The sequence below is a fragment of the Erpetoichthys calabaricus genome, chromosome 4 (assembly GCF_900747795.2).
Source record: "Erpetoichthys calabaricus chromosome 4, fErpCal1.3, whole genome shotgun sequence".
NCBI classification, from domain to species: domain Eukaryota; kingdom Metazoa; phylum Chordata; class Cladistia; order Polypteriformes; family Polypteridae; genus Erpetoichthys; species Erpetoichthys calabaricus.
The window spans coordinates 114,910,930-114,934,188 of record NC_041397.2 but is presented as its reverse complement, the minus strand read 5'-3'; the positions used below and the strand labels follow the sequence as shown (position 1 = coordinate 114,934,188).

The 23,259-nt window shown below is 35.3% G+C and overlaps 1 protein-coding gene across 2 annotated transcripts in view; it reads right to left on the bottom strand.

The window, feature by feature from the left end:
* ints6 (integrator complex subunit 6) overlaps positions 1 to 23,259 on the bottom strand; it is a 72,402-nt gene that overhangs the window by 21,152 nt on the left and 27,991 nt on the right. Inside the window, exons 9-14 of one of the 2 annotated variants that reach the window (XM_051926254.1) lie at positions 23,103 to 23,235; positions 18,465 to 18,559; positions 16,489 to 16,599; positions 12,290 to 12,505; positions 5,423 to 5,549; positions 3,050 to 3,192 (exon numbers count right to left, since the gene is read on the bottom strand). In XM_051926254.1, the coding sequence (XP_051782214.1) occupies positions 3,050 to 3,192; positions 5,423 to 5,549; positions 12,290 to 12,505; positions 16,489 to 16,599; positions 18,465 to 18,559; positions 23,103 to 23,235 (825 nt within the window). Of the gene's footprint in view, positions 1 to 3,049; positions 3,193 to 5,422; positions 5,550 to 12,289; positions 12,506 to 16,488; positions 16,600 to 18,464; positions 18,560 to 23,102; positions 23,236 to 23,259 lie in introns of those variants that run through there. The other variant, XR_007934750.1, reaches the window with a different exon arrangement.

Below are 23,259 nucleotides of genomic sequence, written 5' to 3'. Positions count from 1 at the left end.
AGAATCCTCTGATCTAGTCTCACTTTCACAGTTAAAAAGAACTATTGACATCCTTAAACCAGCTCCCAGCCCTCTCGATATTGTTCCACCACATCTCTTAGTGGAAGCCTTTGATGTTTTGGGCCCATCTTTACTAGCCATTATCAATGATTCTATAAGTGCGGGGGTTGTACCCTCATTTCTTAAACATGCTGCGGTGCGTCCCTGTCTAAAAAAGGCAGAATTAGATCCTGGAGTTTTAGCCAATTTTCACCCAATTTCCCAACTGTCATTTCTGGCTAAAAATTCTAGAAAGAATTATTTATAATCAATTGGTCGATCACCTTAACTCCAATAATTTATTTGAAACCTACCAATCTGGCTTTAGGCATTTTCATGGTGTTGAAACGGCCCTCCTGAAAGTATGCAATGACATTTCTATTATTACAGACTCAGGTGACGCGGCAGTCCTTCTCCTCCTTGACCTGTCCGCTGCCTTTGACACTATTGACCATGAGATATTGCTGATGCAGCTTGAACATCTTGTGGGGCTTAAACTGGTTCAGGTCATATTTAACTGGTAGACACTTTCCAGTGACTTTAAATTCCTCTTTTTCGTCTACTGCTCCTCTTAAATATGGTGTTCCTCAGGGATTCATTTTGGGTCCTATTTTATTCTCTATATACCTTCATCCTATTGGAGCTATTTTTAGGAAATTTAACATTGCTTTTCACTGCTATGCTGATGACACAAAGGTTTATATTCCTGTCTGCAACTCTGCAATAAATCAACTACACAACTGTCTTTCTGAACTAAGGTCCTGAATGGCTAATAATTTTGTTGATCTGAATCAAAATAAAACGGGAGGTGCTTATAGTGGGTCCATCAGCTAAAGCCCAAATTGGTCTTGGACTTCTCGGCTCTTTCTCTGTCTTTTGCAAACCTCAAGTCTTTGACAGTAACCTCTCTTTTGAGAAACAAGTAAATTCTGTAGTCAAGAGTTGCTTTTTACAGCTTCGTCTATTAGGTAAGATCAAGCCTTTTTTATCTTCTAGGGATCTTGAGAAAGCTACTCATGCTTTTATTTTTTCTCGCCTCGATTACTGCAACTCGCTGTATTCTGGGATTAGCAAATCCCTGATACACAGGTTACAGTTGGTCCAAAATGCTGCCGCTCGCTTTCTGGTTGGGGCAAGAAAGTATGATTCTGTTTCTCCTATTTTAGCTTCTTTACACTGGCTGCCTATCAGTTTTTGAATTGATTTTAAAATCTTGTTGCTAGTTTTTAAATCTTTACATGGGTTTGCTCCTGCCTAATTATCCGAATTGTGTGTTTTACACCAGCCAGCCAGAGTGCTTAGATCTTCTGGTTAGTTGTCTCTTGTTGTCCCTCGTACCAAGTGTAAAACCAAGGGGGACAGGGCTTTTGCAGCTGCTGCTCCTTGCCTGTGGAACTCTTTACCTCATCATATAAAGAAGTCGTCTACAACTGAACTGTTTAAAACAAGATTAAAGACTCATTTCTATTCACTTGCATTCCGTGACCTTCAGTAATACTGATGATTTCCTCATTGTGATTATATAACATCACTTCTATTTATTATTTATCCATCCATCCATTTTCCAACCCACTGAATCCGAACACAGGGTCACGGGGGGTCTGCTGGAGCCAATCCCAGCCAACACAGGGCACAAGGCAGGAACCAATCCTGGGCAGGGTGCCAACCCACCGCAGGTATTTATTATTTATTTTATTTTTATTTATGTTCATATATTTTTATTTCTATTTATGTTATTTGTTTGTTTTTTCTTTTATTCTATTATTGTAAAGCACTTTGGCCACAGTATTCCTATGTTGTTTTAAATGTGCTATATACAGTTAGGTCCAAACAGCAACTGAAAGCCATTGCAGTAAAGGCCTGGCAGAGCATTAAAAATGGGAGGAAACCCAGCATCTGGTGATGTCCATGAGTTCAAGACTTCAGGCTGTCATTGCCAGCAAAGGGTTTTCAATCAATTATTAGAAATGAACATTTTATTTCCAGTTATTTAAATTGTCCAATTACTTTTGAGCCCCTGAAATGAATGGATTGTGTTAAAAAAATGCTTTAGTTGCCTCACATTTTTATGCAACCGTTTTGTTCACCCCACTGAATTAAAGCTGAAAGTCTGCACTTTAACTGCATCTGAGTTGTTTCATTTAAAATTTATTGTGGTAATGTACAGAACCAAAATTAGAAAAAAGTTGTCTCTGTCCAAATATTTATGGACCCAACTATAAATAAATTGACATTGACATGTCTTCAGTTGCTTCTCTTTTTTAATCTGTAGACCTCTCTCAGACCATACTCTGCAATGCTAATATCATATGAAGTGCCAGGGTAGCTAGTAAATAAGATATTACTGAGCAAAACTCCTGACCAATGAATGAAGGGGAAGGCAGGTCTTCAAGTCAAAAGTTGATTTTCATCTGTGCACTCTCCACTTTCATTTACAAGAGGAGTTTTCCAGAAATGGTTTATTTAATAATATTTTAGCAAAAACGCATGTATTTGGAACATTGTGAGCATACAGCTAGGCACTTATATGCGGATTATTCAACAAGGTAATCTGAGATTTTTCCATAAAGGTTTTTATATTGTTTGCTGTTGTACAACACTGGCCCTCATTGAAGGTCACTGAATCAGGAACCTTATTACCTCCACTTTCCAAGAAAACATGAAATTAAACATTTTACTCAACAATCACTATAAACTACATGAGGTAAATAACAGATAAATATCACTTTTGGGTGGGGTATTCCTTTAACAAATAAATGGCATTCATCTAGACATCTCTATGGTCTTGGAGATGCCTTACAGACTTAATATTTTACTTAAATTTGGACAAAGTTACATAATTAAAATTAGAAATCACTTTTGATTGTGCAAATATACACTTGCGTTCATCTCTATGAACAAATTATGAGAACTAGCTAACGTTCAAAAGTATAACAAGCTTTATTTTTTAACTGGCAAAGTTAATGACAATTGTAAATGGGGACAATTTCATCCAAAATATTTTTTTTACCTTTTTGTCTAATTTAAAAGGATTTCCAAATGTATGCAGTCTTTTTGGCTGATCAGGATCCACTTCACGCAATGGAGAAGGACAGCTCTTCAAGAATTCTTGATAATTTCCCATCTGTGCAATGGTGATACTATGTATTTGATCTGTTCAGCAAAAACATGAAAAGATAACACTTAAATTGGACATACTCAAGAATTCCTTGTTTTCTGTGGCTCCACCTTACACTGAATGTAGCCAAGTCCTTAGCACATTGAAATGTGAAAATTTTACTCTATATCTTCTGTGTTAAATTTATCCAATACTAACCACACAAAGGTATTTTAAATTTAAAAAATATCTTTAAATGTTTGATTTAATAAGAATTCTGAAGATACTAGCAATGTAATTCAATAAGCAAACAAAAATAAAGTAATTCCATGTTCAAACCTGACAAGTTGACAAGTGTGGGAATTTTTATTTTATTTTGATAATTGATAGTAGCTGTCACATCAAATTTATTCATGATGGGTTCACTAAACATTTGGGCCAATCAGTGTTTGCACCAGCGTTTTCCACAGGCAAGAGGCACACCCTATCCAGTCGTGACATGCACAGACTTCAACTTGTCCAAACACTAATAAACTGATGTTCAGATTTTTACATAACATATAACAATGCACTGAGGTAAAGAAATACTTACTGAAGCTTAATTTGTCAGAATGCATCAATGTAGGGTAAACATATTTTTAAAACTACAAATTAATAAGTAAACCTTTTATTATATGATGAATAGATTTTTTTCTCATTTATTTTTTCACAAAACTTTTATAATTTACCTAAATGCAATACATTTGGTAACTGAAATTGGTGATCCAACCTCAACTTATTCCTTCAATGGTTTTCATTGCAATGGACTGTTGCTTTGCACAAAGATGTGCTTGTGATCTCAACAGCCAGAAACTCATATTCATTAATGGAAGGCAAAGAGCAAAGACTTATTGGAAAAAATCCCCAAAAAGCACAAATATCAAGCTGATTTTCTCCAGTGTAGTTTTATAAGCTTGGTTATTGATGAGCCCAATTCACTACATGTGTTTTGTGCTCAGAATTCTTCACACATAGCATCTTAAAACCTGTTAAATTAATTTAGAAACAAGGCATCAAACACGGGCTAAAACAACTGAATTCTCCTGCTGTGAACATAACAAGTCAAACATGTAGTGGGAAATCAAAACTAAAAAAAGGAAAATTCCCAAAGTACAAATAGCATATTTAATAGACAAATGCCAAAAGCCTTACACGGTTAGTGAGGACTTTGTTTTTCTGGCCGTTACCATAAGTAAAATCATGCATGGTGATAAGCTTGATCACCAACTTGAAAAGAAAAATTATTCTGCTCTGTTTTACAGTTGCACGATGAATCAATACCTCGACACAAGACACTGAATTTCAGCTTACTGAACGAAAGAATTGCCACAATAAAAGTGCCAGTTATATTTGTTTAACAGAGCTGGTAATGTAGCATCAGAACTAAAAAAAAAGGCAGCTGCAAAGTACCTTTATTGTTTTAATACATGTGTGCTCAAGAACTAAAACATTTTTATTTATTTCAAAATGATGAAACTTCTTTTCCAGGTGAATAAAAGATAAAATTCACATTTATGTAATAATAGTAGTATTCTATTATTAGTGCCTATTGTATATGCATGAGAAGAGTTTGCTTTTTGTTAACCTATAATAAAAGTCCTGCTACACTTATTTAATTGCTCATTTACAATCTCAAACAGATGTACAAATGTAATTATAGCTCTTACTAATGAAATCTGATACTGTGGATTATAACAGCTAGTTTAATTGTAAATGATTTCATGCATCTTAAATATAATAGTTTATAATTTTTTAGTTGGCACAACTCTGTGTGGGGTTTTATGTTGCTGAATTTTTTATTTATAGCAGTGTTAATTTTGTAAGAGGATTTTAAAAACCATAGGATTGTATTGGCAGACTTCTGACCTTTTTGTAAACTATGGAAAAACAATTATATGATGATAAGAAAACAATGGCAAAATTTTGAAATTTTTAAGTTGTGCCAGCTTGTTGGTAACCACTGCTGCATCACAGGTGAAGAGACCCAAGTTAAAATCCTGACTTGAACATTGTCAATTGTACTGTTTGCATGTTCTTCCAGTATCTCCAAAGGGTTTTCTAATAGTACTTTATATCTCAATGATATACAATATATGATAGTTTGAGTGGCATTTCTAAACAGACCCTGTATAAGTGGGTAGTGAGTGTAGATGTGTGCAAGCTTAGGAAAGTGAACCAATGGACTGCTAAGAAAACTATTAATGATTCTTTCTCAAGTCAGCATGTCCCCCATCAAAGTCAAAGTACCTTCATCTTGTCCTTTTAGCAGTCCTCGAGCAGCTTTTAAAAGGTTTAATCTCATTCTTGTTAACTGATCCAAAAGATTTCTCCTTTGTATGTCATATGCATTCCGAAAACTCTGAGGCTTAAAGTCCTATCAAAGAGGCAAGAGAAAAGAACTGACAATTGATAGAAAAAAGTAACTGGTCAAAATGGACACAATTTTACAAATATGTATGTTAAACTTTTACTGGAACTGCAAGATTTATAGATACCTATACCATCAATGTATACTCTTTTTAACAAATCTAATGGTTATAAAAAGTATTCAGGCTCTTGTACTTAACATATATTTATTGCAGAATATATGAAATCATCTATATATCAATGTATCTATATAAATACATTCAATCATCAACAAAAACACTATTTTCCATTTTGTTAAAAAAAAATTGGCAAGATGGTACATCTAGGTCAGTAGGTATCAGCCAAGAAAGGACATCTGAACATATATCAATATTTAGGGATAAACACTCTCCCTCCCACAATAGAAAAAAAACTAAATATCCCAAATTCTCAAAAATGCCTTAACAGATTCTACTAAAATTTGGTAAAAAAAAGACAATTAACTGACATGTTTTTGTATTTGTTGATATTGGTCTATAGTAATGTTGTACTGAGGGGTCTATTCTATTTTCTCAGCCCAGCCACTAGCAGAAGAGCAGCACAAGCAGTAGAATGGAAGAAGTGAAGATGGTGAAGTGTTCTGCACAGGAAAGGACAGGAAGACCAGGGCTTGAAGGACCCTTCGATTTCATATACTAACTGCAACACACTCTGGTCTGAAGCCTCCCCACTCCTCGATGTCTTACTAAAATAAAATAAATTGCTCCAATCTCCAAGGAGGACCACTAGAGTAAAATGTCACGTAAAATTTATAACACATCACAATTGGGAAGAAGATGTTGACAACACAGACTATATTTGCTTTCAAATTTCACTTCAAACACTGGACAGGATGAAAAGTGATGTGAGCAGTTAAGTGAAAGTAGGAAGGTTTGGCGAAGCTCAGAGAAAACGTGTATAGCAATAAATCTAGAGTTGTGTTGCAAGATTGGGAGGAATACGGGAGAAGTGGTTTCCTCATGTCCAACAAAAGCAGGCAAGTACTGTGTCAGTTCAAATACTAGCACAGCTCAGTTAACACGTTCCACACAACCAAAAAGGAGAGGGGTGGACTGCTGTACATATCCAGTAGTTCATGAGATTATTTCTTTTTATCTATTCTCTTCTATACAATCTTTACTTCTCTCCTGTTTTGAGCCTCACTCCTTCATAAAATGTTCTTCCCTTTGTAGTTTACATTTCAGACTCCTGTGTCTTCTTTCCTCTACCCACAGAGGTGCCACAGAAATATATTTACTGGAAGAAAACCAGTGCTTGAAGTGAGCTGGTATGTATCCCCCAGTAATCACTTAAGAAGCCTCCACACCATAGTACTAGCTGTTATTTTGTTCTATTTCAACCACTACATAAAATAACCCCAAAATTAAAAGTGTTAATTGCACCAAAAAAATGTACAGCCGCTAAATAACATTGCCATTTGAAATAAGCTAAAGTACAACATGATTCAATGTTAAAACTTTATTGTCTAGCTATAGCTAGGGCAAAAAAAAATAGAAACTTGAACATAGAAATGATGCAAAAACACGAAAGTTAATACTCGTGCGAACGTCATAAACAAATGAAAATCATGAACATATAATAATCAAAAACCCAGATTCTTACTGATTAACTCTAAAATTTCTTTCTCTAAAATTGCATTTTGCAGTCACCACCAAAGAAAGGCAAAGTCAGTCACCATAAAAAGCAAGAGCTGATCAATGGCAGGAATGTTTTAGTTTGGTGCAATTGCACGTAGCATATTCAACAGTAAAAAGATCCATCCATCCATCCATTATCCACCCTGCTATATCCTAACACAGGGGTCTGCTGGAGCTAATCCCAGCCAACACAGGGCACAAGGCAGGAACAAACCCCGGGCAGGGCGCCAGCCCACCGCAGGGCACACACACACACCCACCCACACACCAGGCACAATTTAGGATCGCCAATGCACCTAACCTGCATGTCTTTGGACTGTGGGAGGAAACTGGAGCACCCGGAGGAAACCCACATAGACACGGGGAGAACATGCAAACTCCACGCAGGGAGGACCCGGGGAGTGAACCCAGGTCTCCTTACTGTGAGGCAGCAACGCTACCACTGCACCACCGTGCCACCCTAAAAAGATCCAGTTAACTAATATTATTCCCTGGTGTTTTTAAAACACTAAAACAAATATTATATTATATATATACACATACACACACACACAAAAATATATACAAAAAGTACTGAGTTACTTGAATAGAAATCCTGATACATCTAATTACCCAACAGCACAATAATCAAGGCCCTTTGTCTTTGAAAATGTCCTAGTAACATAGTTAGTTGCATATGATTTCAAATTATTTTGCTTCTGACCAGGTCAAATGTATTATAAACAAACTGAATTCAATGGAATCCACCTTTGTGCAGTGAATGCATTTAATCTCATTTGAGTTTACAGTGTAGCAATTCTTAATATTAACAGTGCAGGATAGTACAGCTTCAAGCAAAAATTAGAGTATAGTGTACTAAGTACACCCCGTAGACAAAATAATCAAAGCAGCACACCTAGTAAAGCTACTGAAAGGTGTAAATCGGGAGGATATTAGTAAATTTCCAAGGCACTAGAAATCCCGAAAGCCTAGTAAAAACTCCATTGTAAAGAGAATGTTTCATGTGTCAAAACAAATTATTCTTGGAAAGAAAATGTACTAATCCGAGACTCCATCAAGGTGCCTAAGGCAAATCTAAAAGATTAACAGTCTTTCATGGATGGAACAAGAGAAACGATGAATAGCATTGAATTGTGTAATTGTATAACAAATCTGAGTTTATAAAAGCATTATTTACAAAAGCTAAAATCCAATATAAACAGTAATATACAAGAGAAAAGGTGTTGGGCTATGAGACTAAGTGAAAGAAGAATGGTTTGATTAATGAAAACCTAAAATTTTGCCTCAGTGCTAAACACAAAGTACAGGTACTGTATGCTACAAATATAATGCCACATATGAGTCTAAGCTTTAAGAAAAGGAGTTGTGTATAATGATGCAGAGAACATTTCTTTATCAGAAAGCAAAATGTTAACAGGAAGTATACGGATAGTTTCTAAAGAAGAATATAATTGCTATTAACCTACAAAACTAGGAAGACTAAGCAATTTTGAAAAGATGATTGGGTAAAAAATTTAATATTGAGATGCACAAAGCTGATAGACAGTTATCCAAAAATTTTTTTTAACTGATTGATTCAAGGAGGCAGAGGGCAGATGTAAATACAGAATCAGTAATGTTTTTTATTTGTAATCAATTTACAAGGACCTTTAGAATTTTACTTTTACTTTAATGTTTTTTTCCAAAATGTAACATAATGAAATGTAAACATTTTCAGGGAAGGTGATTATTTTCATAAGCCCCTCTCAAAATGACCAAATTAGAAAATGTAGGCATTGCGTAACTTGCAGGTGTGTTTGCTGACTAAGTTAACTGATATAAACTTTGGAGCATTTCACATTTTTTATTTATTTCATCCAAGAATCAGTAATCTCATTTTTGTTTATTAAACATTTTTGTAACAATGAGTCATATTCAAAAATAATAGTTATAACAGAATGCAAAGACATATGTTAACAGACTCATCAAATAAGTAGTTTTTAACAGCACTTTACAATGGAGTTAAGAACGGATGGCAATTTATCTTATGGTGGCTCAACAGCTTTTACAGGCAACACATTCCAATTTGAGTGATTTAAAAACGGGATCAACTGACATGTGTTTTAACCAGATTGTTTAAATGGAATCTTGGAAAGTGAGAGGATGCCTGAGGAGTGGAGAAGAAGTGTACTGGTGCCGATATTTAAGAATAAGGGGGATGTGCAGGACTGCAGTAACTACAGGGGAATAAAATTGATGAGCCACAGCATGAAGTTATGGGAAAGAGTAGTGGAAGCTAGGTTAAGAAGTGAGGTGATGATTAGTGAGCAGCAGTATGGTTTCATGCCAAGAAAGAGCACCACAGATGCAATGTTTGCTCCGAGGATGTTGATGGAGAAGTATTGAGAAGGCCAGAAGGAGTTGCATTACGTCTTTGTGGACCTGGAGAAGGCAGGGTGCCTCGAGAGGAGTTGTGGTATTGTATGAGGAAGTCAGAAGTGGCAGAGAAGTATGTAAGAGTTGTACAGGATATGTGCGAGGGAAGTGTGACTGTGGTGAGGTCTGCAGTAGGAGTGACGGATGCATTCAAGGTGGAGGTGCGATTACATCAGGGATCGGCTCTGAGCCCTTTCTCATTTGCAATGGTGATGGACAGGTTGACAGACGAGATTAGACAGGAGTCCCCGTGGACTATGAAGTTTGCTGATGACATTGTGATCTGTAGCGATAGTAGGGAGCAGGTTGAGGAGACCCGGGAGAGGTGGAGATATGCTCTAGAGAGGAGAGGAATGAAGGTCAGTAGGAACAAGACAGAATACATGTGTGTAAATGAGTGGGAGGTCAGTGGAATGGTGAGGATGCAGGGAGTAGAGTTGACGAAGGTGGATGAGTTTAAATACTTGGGATCAACAGTACAGAGTAATTGGGATAATGTGGAAGAGAGGCAAAAAAGAGAGTGCAGGCAGGGTGGAATGGGTGGAGAAGAGTGTCAGGAGTAATTTGTGACAGACGGGTATCAGCAAGAGTGAAAGGGAAGGTCTACAGGACGGTAGTGAGACCAGCTATGTTATATGGGTTGGAGACGGTGGCACTGACCAGAAAGCAGGAGACAGAGCTGGAGGTAGCAGAGTTAAAGATGCTAAGATTTGCACTGGGTGTGACGAGGATGGATAGGATTAGAAATGAGTACATTAGCGGGTCAGCTCAAGTTGGACGGTTGGGAGACAAAGTCAGAGACGCGAGATTACGTTGGATTGGACATGTGCAGAGGAGAGATGCTGGGTATATTGGGAGAAGGATGCTAAGGATAGAACTGCCAGGCAAGAGAAAAAGAGGAAGGCCTAAGAGAAGGTTTATGGATGTGGTGATAGAGGACATGCAGGTGATGGGTGTAACAGAACAAGATGCAGAGGACAGAAAGATATGGAAGAAGATGATCTGCTGTGGCAACCCCTACCTAACCGGAGCAGCCGAAAGAAGAAGAAGAAGAAGATCAACTGTTGTTCCATTTTCTTAAACATAACATTTTTGAAAGTATACTCAATAGAGTTTACAGAATAATTAGCAAATGAAAAATAACTATTAATACAAAATGACCAATTCTAGCATAAATCACTATCAATATTACCATATTAAAGGAGAAAAACAACTGAAACAAGTTCCCCATCTAGCTATTAATATTAGTTAAAACACAGTTATTCATAAAAAGCATATAAATAAATAAGATTCTGGAAACAAACGGATTTATTGTATAACATAAATATTGTATAAACCATAATGTACAACCAGTCTGCTGTACATTATACTGGTGCAAACTGTAATCCTGCCCTATCCTTGCTGTTAGCAGCCAGCGTGGCCCTTGTAATATATGTAAAGCACACACAAGAACAGCAGTCAGCTGGATGCAATCTTTACTTCAAACACTGTACAAATAACACCTATACTTATCACAGTGCTATCTACTGACACCGCCAGGTATCATGTACAGTATGCTAATATCTTAAACACTTAACATACATAACAGTCCCTTTGAATGCCTAGCTGCTATACTCATCTGCTTACATATCAACTGCAGTTCTATTTCTAACCTTGTCCTATGGTTACTGTATATCAGTTGGGGTTTCTGCACCTTTCTCATGTAATCAATTAGTTCAAATTTTGCTTAGCTGCATGTTGATAACATCAGTTCTTTACATTAATCTGCATATATTAAAAGTTCAATCAATTCAGTCTTATACAAGTATATGCTAACATTATTGCATTTCCCCTTCCATTCATTTCTAAAACAACAACTTTTTTTTGTGGCAATTCTATGGTTAACTTACATAATCCAGTACGAGAAAGGTGATACTGTGTGAGCTGCTTGCTCACATTGCATATTCTCTCTGGCATAACTTGCATTGAGCATTAGATGAGTAAAAGAGGTAAATATACAAAATATATGTTCAAGCAACCTGCTCACAAGGTAAAATTTTAACAGTACACTAATTCATAGCTGAAGTTGTACAGAGCGTTTCTCTGTTTAAAGACAAATTTTTGCCAATGCTTTTAGGAGATTTAGAAATTTCAGAACTTTGTAGTATGATTGGTTGCCACATTTCAACAAAACTGATCTATTTGGTTGTTGGCCCAAGATGTCTCATGTGGACAGACAGACAGATCTCTCCCAAAATAAATTAAGAATATGATACTTTCTAGTGGCGGCACGGTGGCGCAGTGGGTAGCGCTGCTGCCTCGCAGTTGGGAGACCTGGGGACCTGGGTTTGTTTCCCGGGTCCTCCCTGCGTGGAGTTTGCATGTTCTCCCCGTGTCTGCGTGGGTTTCCTCCGGGCGCTCCGGTTTCCTCCCACAGTCCAAAGACATGCTGGTTAGGTGGATTGGTGATTCTAAATTGGCCCTAGTGTGTGCTTGGTGTGTGGGTGTGTTTGTGTGTGTCCTGCGGTGGGTTGGCACCCTGCCCAGGATTGGTTCCTGCCTTGTGCCCTGTGTTGGCTGGGATTGGCTCCAGCCGACCCCCGTGACCCTGTGTTCGGATTCAGCGGGTTGGAAAATGGATGGATGGATGGATGGATACTTTCTAGTCAAAGCATACCTTATTAAGGTTGGCTATTTGAAATCCAGAAAACTCTTTCATGTTGATCTCTAGTAGGTGGTGTTGAGCTTCAGCATCTATCCCCTGAAGAAGCTGTCTGAAGTTTCTGTGTTGAGCCAAAGATAAGACTGAGAATTTGTTTTTTACTCTAATTCCAGTTTCCTGCACAAGATTTTTTCCAACTGATGCAATGACACGATCAGATTCTATTTTAGCCTAGCAAAAAAAAAAAAGAAGAGAATACATCTTTAATTTATGATTATATAATCATTGTTATATAATGATATAATTGCCAACCTATAAAAAAACAAAAGAAAATGAAAAGGACAAAAACACAACAGTCATAATATCTGCCACTCTGTATTAAAAATGTTTACATTGCAGATATAAATTAAACATCAACTTAGCATATTAATGATATCCGCATATTAAACATGAAACATAAAACTTTATATCTAACAATTAAAAATTAATAACAGAGAGAAAACAAAATTACTTATTAAGATCAGCATAATTTTATAAATAGAGAAATTAATTTACAATATTTTGAGAAAGTGCCATCACTGCAAATAAGTATTGACACAGCAGTAAGTATTAATACAATTTTAAACAAAAGAAACAGGATTAAAAAGTACATTACAGTATAACTAAACCATCTGATATACGATTAAAATTGCATTTTAAATTATGTGTAAAATTGTTTATGAAATAATATAGGCTCTTAAATCTAAAAATTGAAAAACACATTAAATATGTATTTAGAGCTGGGTGTAGTGAAAAGTCAAGCAAAATGACACCTTTTATTGGCTAACTAAAAAGATTACAATATGCAAGCTTTCGAGGCAACTCAGGCCCCTTCTTCAGGCATTTTGCTTGACTTTTCACTACATTCATAATGGCTAACACGGTACAACACCCTAGTACTTTAGAGCTGGTGTAAGACTTACTGGCCAGCAAAGTACAAAAGTTCAGTCATTTCAGTGGCCATTTAATGTTGGTTTTAAGCTGTTTTTTTCTGTTAGTCCCCATGAATGGAAAGTGTGCATTGGTGGATGTACTAATATACTGTAAGTCATCAATTATTATTTAAAAACTATATTCTGTTACTTTTCCATTTACAGTATCTGCATTTGTCCCAATATTTTCTAAAATTTGGTTTCAGCTTTCACAATGAATTTTCATTTCATTGTATCACTAACTTACATGTATTTTTTCAATGGAAAATACCTTAAGTTTCCTTCAATAATAACTGAAGTGGCCTGTACATGTTTAGGGAGGTTTTACATGGATAAAATATAAAAGGTACTGGGAGCCATCAAAAATCTGAAATAATCATAATTAAATTGCATGATGGTGTTATCTGCAGGTACAACTACATTTGCGTATTCCCTGTGTAGAAGACGTGTAGGATTTAATGTTAAAGAAAAAATAAGTAAAAAGTAACTGCATAACATAGGTTTCACAGATGTACATTATCTTGCTGACATTTTCATTGCTCCTTTATTATTCACTTTTTTATTTGCCCTTATAAAAGTAGAGCTTTAAAAGTATATTGTTTACTAATTTTAAAGGTAATACTTATTTTAAAAACTGACTGTATGCTGGAACAATTTCTTAAATTTTTCTCATCATTTAACATATAACTTCATCTAAAATTATGTATAGTACACATTGGTAAAATTTTTATATTTAGCAATAATTTTATATTAAAATATGGGCATTTGCAATGTTTTTGGCTTCACCATTTGTGCAAGGCATACTGTAGGTTTCCCTTATTCCAGCAAAAAGCTCTACACTGAAAATTGGAATAGTGAGTGCACCGACTGCTTTTCATGCTCATATGATTTTTAAGAATCGATTCAATGAAGGGCCACCAGCAATAGATGTGTCTTCTTAGCAAAAAAAAAAAAAAAAAGACTCCTGCAACGTTATAGTGATGATATGCATAACCAGCAGATGGCACAGTGCTGCGTTTGTCCAAGCATATATTTCAGCTGAGCAACAATTGACAAAAATGCAAGCACTTCCACTTATCTCCTGATAACTCTTTGATAAGTAGCCTACATATTTATTTTTCCTTTTTAATAATCATTTACTTGAAGGAGTGCAGTTTAACTAAAAGAATTTTACCATTTTCAAAAACATTTTAACAACAATGTAAATAAATTATATACAGTAGAAGAGTTTATTTTGATGTCAGATATAAGTATTATTTTGCATGGGTAGTAATAAAAATATGTTGGCTGTTTTAACAAATTTAAATCTCACCCCTCAGGGAGAGAGATTGAGGTATGCTGCATTTGATGAATGGCCTAGTTTGCTAGGCACAAGTGCACAATAATAATTACTATTTGAAACCAATGAAGCTTTTGGGATTTTTATTTAGATTCTGATTAGAAAAGAAAAATGTTTGTACATGTGTAAATCCAAAAGAAAGCTGTAAACAGAGATTACACCGGATTTTTCCATTTTATGTTTGGAATTTAGGCATTTAAACAGGGAGTTTTAGCAAGTAATACAAAAAATGGCAGTTGCAGTTTTGCATTTAACGTTTTCCAAGTTTATGCACATGATTTTTTCAAACAAAATTTGAGAAAAAAAACATAGCCCTATTGAATTCATAGTTCAATTATTATTTTGTACTTCTATCAATAAAAATATGTGATCTTCTTTTATGACTTTATATCTAATTTCAATGGAGGGGTGTACAACATGCAGGTTCCTGTCAATCATGGAGAATCCTCTGCATCCACTAAACAGTATCATCTCCAGACAGAAGAGCGGCTTCAGCGAGAGACTGCTGTCACTGCCCTGCTCCACTGACAGACTAAGGAGATCGTTCCTCCCCCACGCTATGCGATTCTTCAATTCCACCTGGGGGGTAAACGTTAACATTATACAAAGTTATTGTCTGTTATACCTGCATTTTTATCACTCTTTAATTTATTGTTTTTTTTTATCAGTATGCTGCTGCTGGAGTATGTGAATTTCCCCTTGGGATTAATAAAGTATATCTATCTATGCTTTGTCAATGATCATAGACCCATTTTGCTAGAAGTGTACAATAATAATTAGAACTTAAAATCAATAAGGCTGTAGTTTGGTTTGTTTAGATGTACATACTAAATTTGTTTGAAATTTAATTGCCATGTATATATAGTACAACACACTGGCTCCCAAAGTGTATATGTGTGTGTGTGTGTATATATTATATATATAATATCTAGTACCTGTCAAAATCTATAAATCTATAGTATTGATATGTACATTTTGCTTACAGTTTCCAATGAACGGCATGGATATTTACAACTTTAGGTTAAGCTCTTCTTTAAAGTAACTAAATTATATTTTTAATTTTTTTCCCCCAAGTTTACTATACTTTTTTATTTTTCACTTAATTTTTACGTTTACTTAATAACATTTTTTAATAAGCAATAACATATTAGCTTAAGTGGATTTTATTAGTACTCTTTCACCTCTGTGCCCAAGATTTTGGAAAGTATAAACAGATTTGAAAGGAAATTAGTAAACCTGGGTTGACATCACAAATGGTTGTTAAACTGGTGATGTTAATGATGACCTATACTTCAATTATTTTGTAAAGGCTATATATTAAAGAGAAATTAAGTTATATTATTATATTGTATTTTATATTAACATACACTTGTTTTACAGTAATTTAATTTGAGCATTTAAATATTAATCTGACCTAAACTCTTAATAGGTTCAGGTTTGCTTGTTAGACTAGAGGATTCACTGAAGAGTAAAGCTGAGTTAAGAACAAGAACTACAGTATCACAAGGTTTCAGGCCTACAACATGTAACCAAACCTGCTCAGGGGTCTGCAGGCTGAGAGGTCCTGAGGACTCCCTGCCTTTCCATGTTTTCACTCCTAGGCCATAGAAAAGGAGATTGAAAACCTAAGTTCCCAGGCCACCCCCTTAGGCATGGCCCTATACAGTAAGACACAAGAGCCTGCAGAACACTTTGCAGCTTCAGTATGTAGTTCTGTGGTTTAATAATGGTAATAACTTCCAATAGACACCAGTATATACCTCTTTATCAATGTAATACCCTCACTGTGAAGAGTAGTAGTTTTTTCTTAAACCACAGTTGAATAGCAAAGTAAACACAAAAGCAGAAATAATTTGTGCTAAATGAAAACAAAATACAGAAAAACTATAAAATTGTGACTTTACCTGTTGACTTAATTTTTTGAGATAAGAAACAACACTATAACTTAAACCATATTCCATATTCTCAGCAATTACATTAGAAGCTCCCATCATCCTTAATGCCTTCTTTAAGGGCTACAGGAAAACATAAAATACAGAATATCATAAACACGTACAGTTCAATGACACAGATGTAGACATAGTCAGCTGCAAAACTAGTTAAGTTATACTTAATAAAACTTAAGCTACTGAAACATGGTTTATAGTTTTAGTGAATACTGGATTCCTAATTTTAAATTACAGTAGTGAGAACATTAAAGCAGGGAAGTGGTTAGCTGTTCAATCCAAAATTCACACTACGGTGTGATCAAGCACAAAAATTAATTTCTAGCATTTGTGGCTTGTTCACAGACACAAAGGACAATAAAAATGCTATAAAATAATTACTGCATTCCATAGCTCTTCTTTGTTTACACTGATATGCACTGTAACAATTTTAAGATCAGTTCATTTTGGAATGCCTTCATAAAGTAATAATTAAAGTAATGACCTAGATAATTGTTAAAAAACATGTAAAAACAAAAAAACTGAGAAAATTAAAATTTTTATTACATATTTTTTTCTGCTTTTTTATTAATGCTTGTGCTCACATATAATACATTTTCTTAAAAGGACACCTAGATATATTATTTGTTTTTCAATGCAGATATAAATTACCTGGCATTAAAATTATCTTGATCTGTTTGTTCTATAATGTATGCATATGTAATGCAACAAGTTAAATTGTTTCACAACACCCTCAACAAGAGGGCTATTTGTTTAACACATTAACTCCATTTCAAAATGCACTTAATTAACAGACCACAACATTTTCTAACACTAAGTAAAACTAATCATGTAGTAGAGATTTGGGTTAAAGTAAAGGCTTTCAAAAGCTTGTAAAGATCTATCAGCAGTTAGGAGGAATATTGTATTAGACAAAACTGAAAGTTAATTATTTCACTTTAGCTTCTCTTTGCAGGTGCATCAACTGACATTGTATTTCATTTGCCTATACTATAATCTACGGAATGTATTATTATGGATATCAAATTTATTACATGTTACTTGCATTTACTATTACTTTTACCTTTCTGGTTTTCTGCGGACATCCATGTAAATGTTGCTTACTGTTGATTAAAATTTTAAAGTCACAGAATCAGTTTATTTTGCAGATACTGCAATAATATTTCTTCAGTGACAATATGTGTGCACTGCATATACTGTAGGTCTTGCATTTTGACATTGGCTTACACGTTGTTTTTACTGATTTGCACTATGTCCATATGTACTTTATGTTCCGTGTTGCTGCTGTAGCATTGTAATTGTCCTTCTAGATTCAATAAAGTATGTATGCACTAACTTACCATTTATTTATCTACATATTAAATGAAAGTTACTTCGACACTTAGCATTGCAATAATCTGTGCTACACTCAGAGCCAAACTAATAGAAAGAGTGCCACACCAAATATTTAACCGAAATATTAATATTCAGTCTACTCTATCCTATTATGACATTATCTACAGCCATTTAAATGTCCATAGACATTTTCATATGCGCCTACTTAAAGTCCCTGTTTCATGGAAGTATCATGGAGAGAGACAAGCAGGAAAATCACATAGTTTGGGAACCATAAGACTTGAAACTTTTTCAAAATAAACTGCCTGAGGTTTTATGAAGCATTTCATGAACTCTGAGTATTTATTCTGAATAGCAACAAAGGTTTAGTATTAATAAATCAAAGAAACATGAGTTCCATCAATCTCCATTCATCTGGCATTTGTAGCTGCTTGCCTTTCTTCTGAATCAATTATACAAATCCCCAAAAATATCATTGCATACAATTTTACTTATTTTCTGTACAACTTAATACTAAATACTATTGGTGCTGTATAAAAAAATAATCTCTATTATGCTGATCTATTCATTTAGAAATTGGTTTTTATACAGTGACTTACCCCAATATAATATGGAGGCATGCTCTTCAAATAAGTCTCAAATGACTGACGCCATTTTAATGACGGCTTAAGTTTGTGAACCTTGAACAAATCATCTAAAATAAAACACATTTTCTGTGATCAAGATAATGTAGAACATATTTCCATAGGGATCAAATACAGTATTTTTTGCCACTTATATATATATATATATATAAAACCCCTTTATTCTGGTTTTTTTTTCCAGAACTGTTCCAGATTTTCTCACAATGACTTATACCAGGGGTGCCCAATATGTCAATCCGGTAGATCGGAAAGGTAGTGCAGGTAGATCGCGTTTCATTCAAAAAAAATTTTTTTAAATGTTATTCTATCATATATCCTCCCTATGGCATTTGCCACTTGATTGACATACAGGATGACCAGTCTGAGATCTCTTTTCTTCTAACACACTGGTCATCCCGCACGCACGATCAAATGCACGAGCTACTGCAAAACTCCGGCTATCTAAGTGATCTAGTTAGCATTCTAATTTTTACATCAACTAAAGAAGGGATTTAAAAAAAAAAAAGTGTTGTTTTAGGGGGAGAGGGTATGGGCTGGATGTGGAATTGGAAGACGATTTTTTTTTCTCACAATGTCACAATCAAAGTGCGTTTGTCTGATCTGTCAATCTATCACTGATATTCCAAAGAAGGAAAATGTGGAAAGGCACTTTCGAACTGTTCAAAAACTATGAAACTGACTTCCTTCCGAAAAGCAATCTGAGAAAGAGAAAGGAGAGGGAACTAAAATCAGTTAATCGGACAGCCGTCATTTTTCACTCGGCTGAATTCAAAAGCAAAGGCAGACACACCGATGCATTGTTCCGGGTGAGTCACTCAATCATTAAGCATAAGAAGTCCTTCCAAGATGGAGAGATGATAAAAGAGGCTTTCGTTGAGGCAGATGGCTAGGGAGAAATTCCTGCTGAGATTTCGAGACCCCTGGCTGGAGAAAAAGGAGTTTCTCCTTGTCATTAAATATGCAGAATACAAGCAACTTAATAACGATCAAAGGCTGCTAGATTTGGTATTTTTTTTCCCGATCTGACCAACATGTTGAATGAGCTTAATTTATAGCTACAAGGAAAAGACAAAACCATGGTCAATATGATTAACTCAGTTAATGCTTTCAAACGAAAAATGCAACATCTGTCCTCAAAGCTGCAGCGCCTTGATTTGGGGAACATCCAAAACCTCGCTTCAGAGCTGGAGATGCAATGGAAGGCGTGTGCACAACTTGACAGCATACGCTACACAGAGCACATTGAAAATCATCTGTCAGACTTTGACAGACAGTTTCAAGACTCAGCTTTACTTGAGCCAATCGCTACATTTAAGTGCTATCCATTTAGGGAAGATGTTGAGGGTGATTCACCCGCATCAAAAATTGCAACACTGTTTCACCTAAAACTCCTGTACAGTGAAGGATGAGATTTTGACACTACAGGATGACTTTCAGCTGGAGTATGTGGCTCATGGACAGTTTTGGAACTTACTCATAGAGGAAAAGTACCCAAACATGAGGAAATGTGCTGCCTCCTTGACTGCATTATTCAGCTCTACTTATTTATCCGAGTCAGCCTTTTCCCACATGAAGATTATTAAATCCAAATACTGTAGTGACCATAAACGTATTGAATTGTTATTATGCCATAAGGGTTATTCAGTTATGCAAGGTACGGCAACATATATTTTATGTATAAAGTATACTCAGTATATATATCATTTTTAATGTAGGTAGATCATTTCGACCTGGTCATTTTAAAAGTAGCTCGCAAGCCGAAAAAGTGTGGGCATCCCTGACTTATACTATTATGGTAATTTTTATCACTCCATTATATTCATACTATTATTTATGTACTCTTTCACAAATATACTAAATAATTCCACATCCCAAATCCTATAGAACAGTTTTAAAATTACACATCTCCGTTGTACACGTTCTCAAAATCTGCTCTTTGCCTTTTGTGGCCTAATATCATAAGGGTTAAAAGATAAGAGTTTTGTTAGTTGTATTTTTTATAGGTATACTATAATACAGTATAGCGAATAGATTATGATTACAAGCTGTTCATCCTATAAAAATCACTGGTTTATTAACCTGTTTACTCAGGTTAATACTTTCACTCCCCAAATTTTTCTCATCGCCTGTCATAAGATCCATTCTTAACATATCATTTGATATCACCATCAACCACATCTGCAGTGGGTCCCAGTGGGCCTCATTCCCTCAACTTCTCCATGGTGCACATGTTCACCCAGTCATTCTTTGCCTTTGGCACCACATGCCCAAACCGCCTCAGCCAGATTCTCCTCAACCAAACATCTATTGCCTCTATAACTCAGTGTTTATCTTCTCAGCTTCTGACACTCCACACAACCATCTGATTATGCTCATCTTTGTTCTTTCCAGATTTGTTTGATCTTCCACTTTTATCAACCATGTCTTATTCCCATACAGCATATGACTCATATTGCTGCTTTTATAGACTTTTTCCCTTTAATGCCAGAGAGACACCTTTAGAAGTTAGAATGGGGGACAACTTCCAGAATTTATTCCACACACCTCTCACACCATTGCCATCATTTACACCCCTGTCTGCACTCGACATATCATGTAAGTAGGACAACTTCATAGTTCATATCTAGGTTTACACTACCCACATCCAAATTCTGCACCCCTCACATACACTTTCCACATATCACTGAGGGTATCTGAGTTAAGAGTAGAAAGAGGAACAGACAGAGGAATGTTTTAGATCCTAACAAAATGGTCAGAGTAAAACAGTAGTTTTATATAAACAATGAAAATGGCAAGTTTAGACAGGAAGGTTATTGTCATGATTGTTTTAGACTATATTTACACTGCATGTGTAATCCTCCCAAATCTAATTTTTCTGATATCTTAACATATGTGATATGTGATACAGATTCTGAAGGCGGCAAAAAATAATTGAGCCCTTGAAAGGAAACTGAGGTCCACATTCATATGATACAGATTCTTATGACTGAACAGATATCTGAATTAATTTTCCCATTGTCATACTATGTGATACAGCAGGTAAGCCTTTCAAAGAATATTATACTGATAATAAAACGTATATACTTTGTCAACATTCTCCAGGGAACAATTAAAAGAAGAAGTAAAAGCAACTATAGGCCAGTAAGCTTAACATGCATCACAGGAAAATTAATGGAAGGAATCATTAAGGAAACAATTTAGCAAAACATAACAAGAACAAGAGGTTATTACTAACATGCTGGAAGAAAGCAGTAATAGAATATGAACAAAGTTGAGCATATGATATTATTTATCTTGACTTCAAATAGCATTTGATAAAGTGCCACATGAGAGGTTAAGTGTCAAACTAAAAGAAGTGGGAGTTCAGAGTGTAGTATGTAAATGGGTAGAAAATTGGCTCAGACACAGGAAGTAGAGGGTTATGGGTATGAGAAACCCTATTCAATTTGGCTGATATTAAGATTAGTGTCCCACAGGGTTAGTTCTCGGGGTGCTGCTTTTTTAATATATCTATATAAATGATTTAGACAGGAATATTAAGAGCAAGCTGGTTAAGTTTGCAGATGATACCAACCTAGATGGATTAGCACACAATCTAGAATCTGTTGAACCATTACAGAAAGACATGGCCAGCATATAGGCTTAGGTAGATTTGTGGTAGATGAAACTGAATGTCAGTAAATGCAAAGAATTACACATAGGAAATAAAAATGTTAGGTTTGAGTACACAATGGGAGGTCTGAAAATAAAAAATACACTTTATGAGAAGCATTTACGAGGCATAGAGTCTCATCACTATCCACTGCCAGACACTGTTCAGAAGCCATTAAGAAGACTAACAGAATGTTATGTTATATACTCCAGCATAATGTATAGGGTACAATTCCAAGGAGGTTATGCTCAAGCTTAATGACGGACTGGTTAGACCTCGCCTGAAGTACTTTGTGCAGTTTTGGTCTCTAGGCTACAAAAAGGACATAGCAGTGCTGGAAAAAGTTCAGAGAAGACCGGCTATGCTAATTGCAGGGCTACAGGGAAAGAATTATGAGGAAAGATTAAAAGAGCTGAGCCTTTTCAGTTTAAGCAAAATAAGATTAAGAGGAGACATGACTGAAGTGTTTAAAATTATGAAGGGAATTAGCATAGTAGATTGAGATTATTACTTTAAAAAAATGTCATCAAGAACATGGGGGCACAGTTGTTAAAGATAAATTTCACACTAACATTAGGACGTTTTTCTTTACAAAACGAACCATAGACACATGGAATAAGTTACCAAGTAGTGTGGTAAACAGTAGGATTTTATGGACTTTCAAAGCTAGACTTGAATGTTATTTTGGAAGAATTAAGTGGACAGGACTGCCAAGCTTTGTTGGGCTGAAGGGCTTATTCTCATTTAGACTGCTCTAATGTTCTAAAAAAAAAAAAAAGAACATTTCTACTGCTTTCATTATAGAAATAATGAATGCTGAAATCCTATTTTAAAAATGTAATCTAAAATAAAGTTGATTTTAAAGGTCTCATATAATATTTTTTATTTAACAATGCTACCATTAAATAATATTACAGATAAAGTAATAAATATAAACTCACCAAGAAGTGGAAGCAGCACTGGAAAATTATATGGCATGACAAATAGATTAACACAATTCAAAGCTGTGCTGGCCTTTAAATAACCAAAGGGCTGGCCAAGGTCAGTGTATTTTGCACTATTTCCAACAAATACCTTGCAGAAAAAATAGAAAGTTTA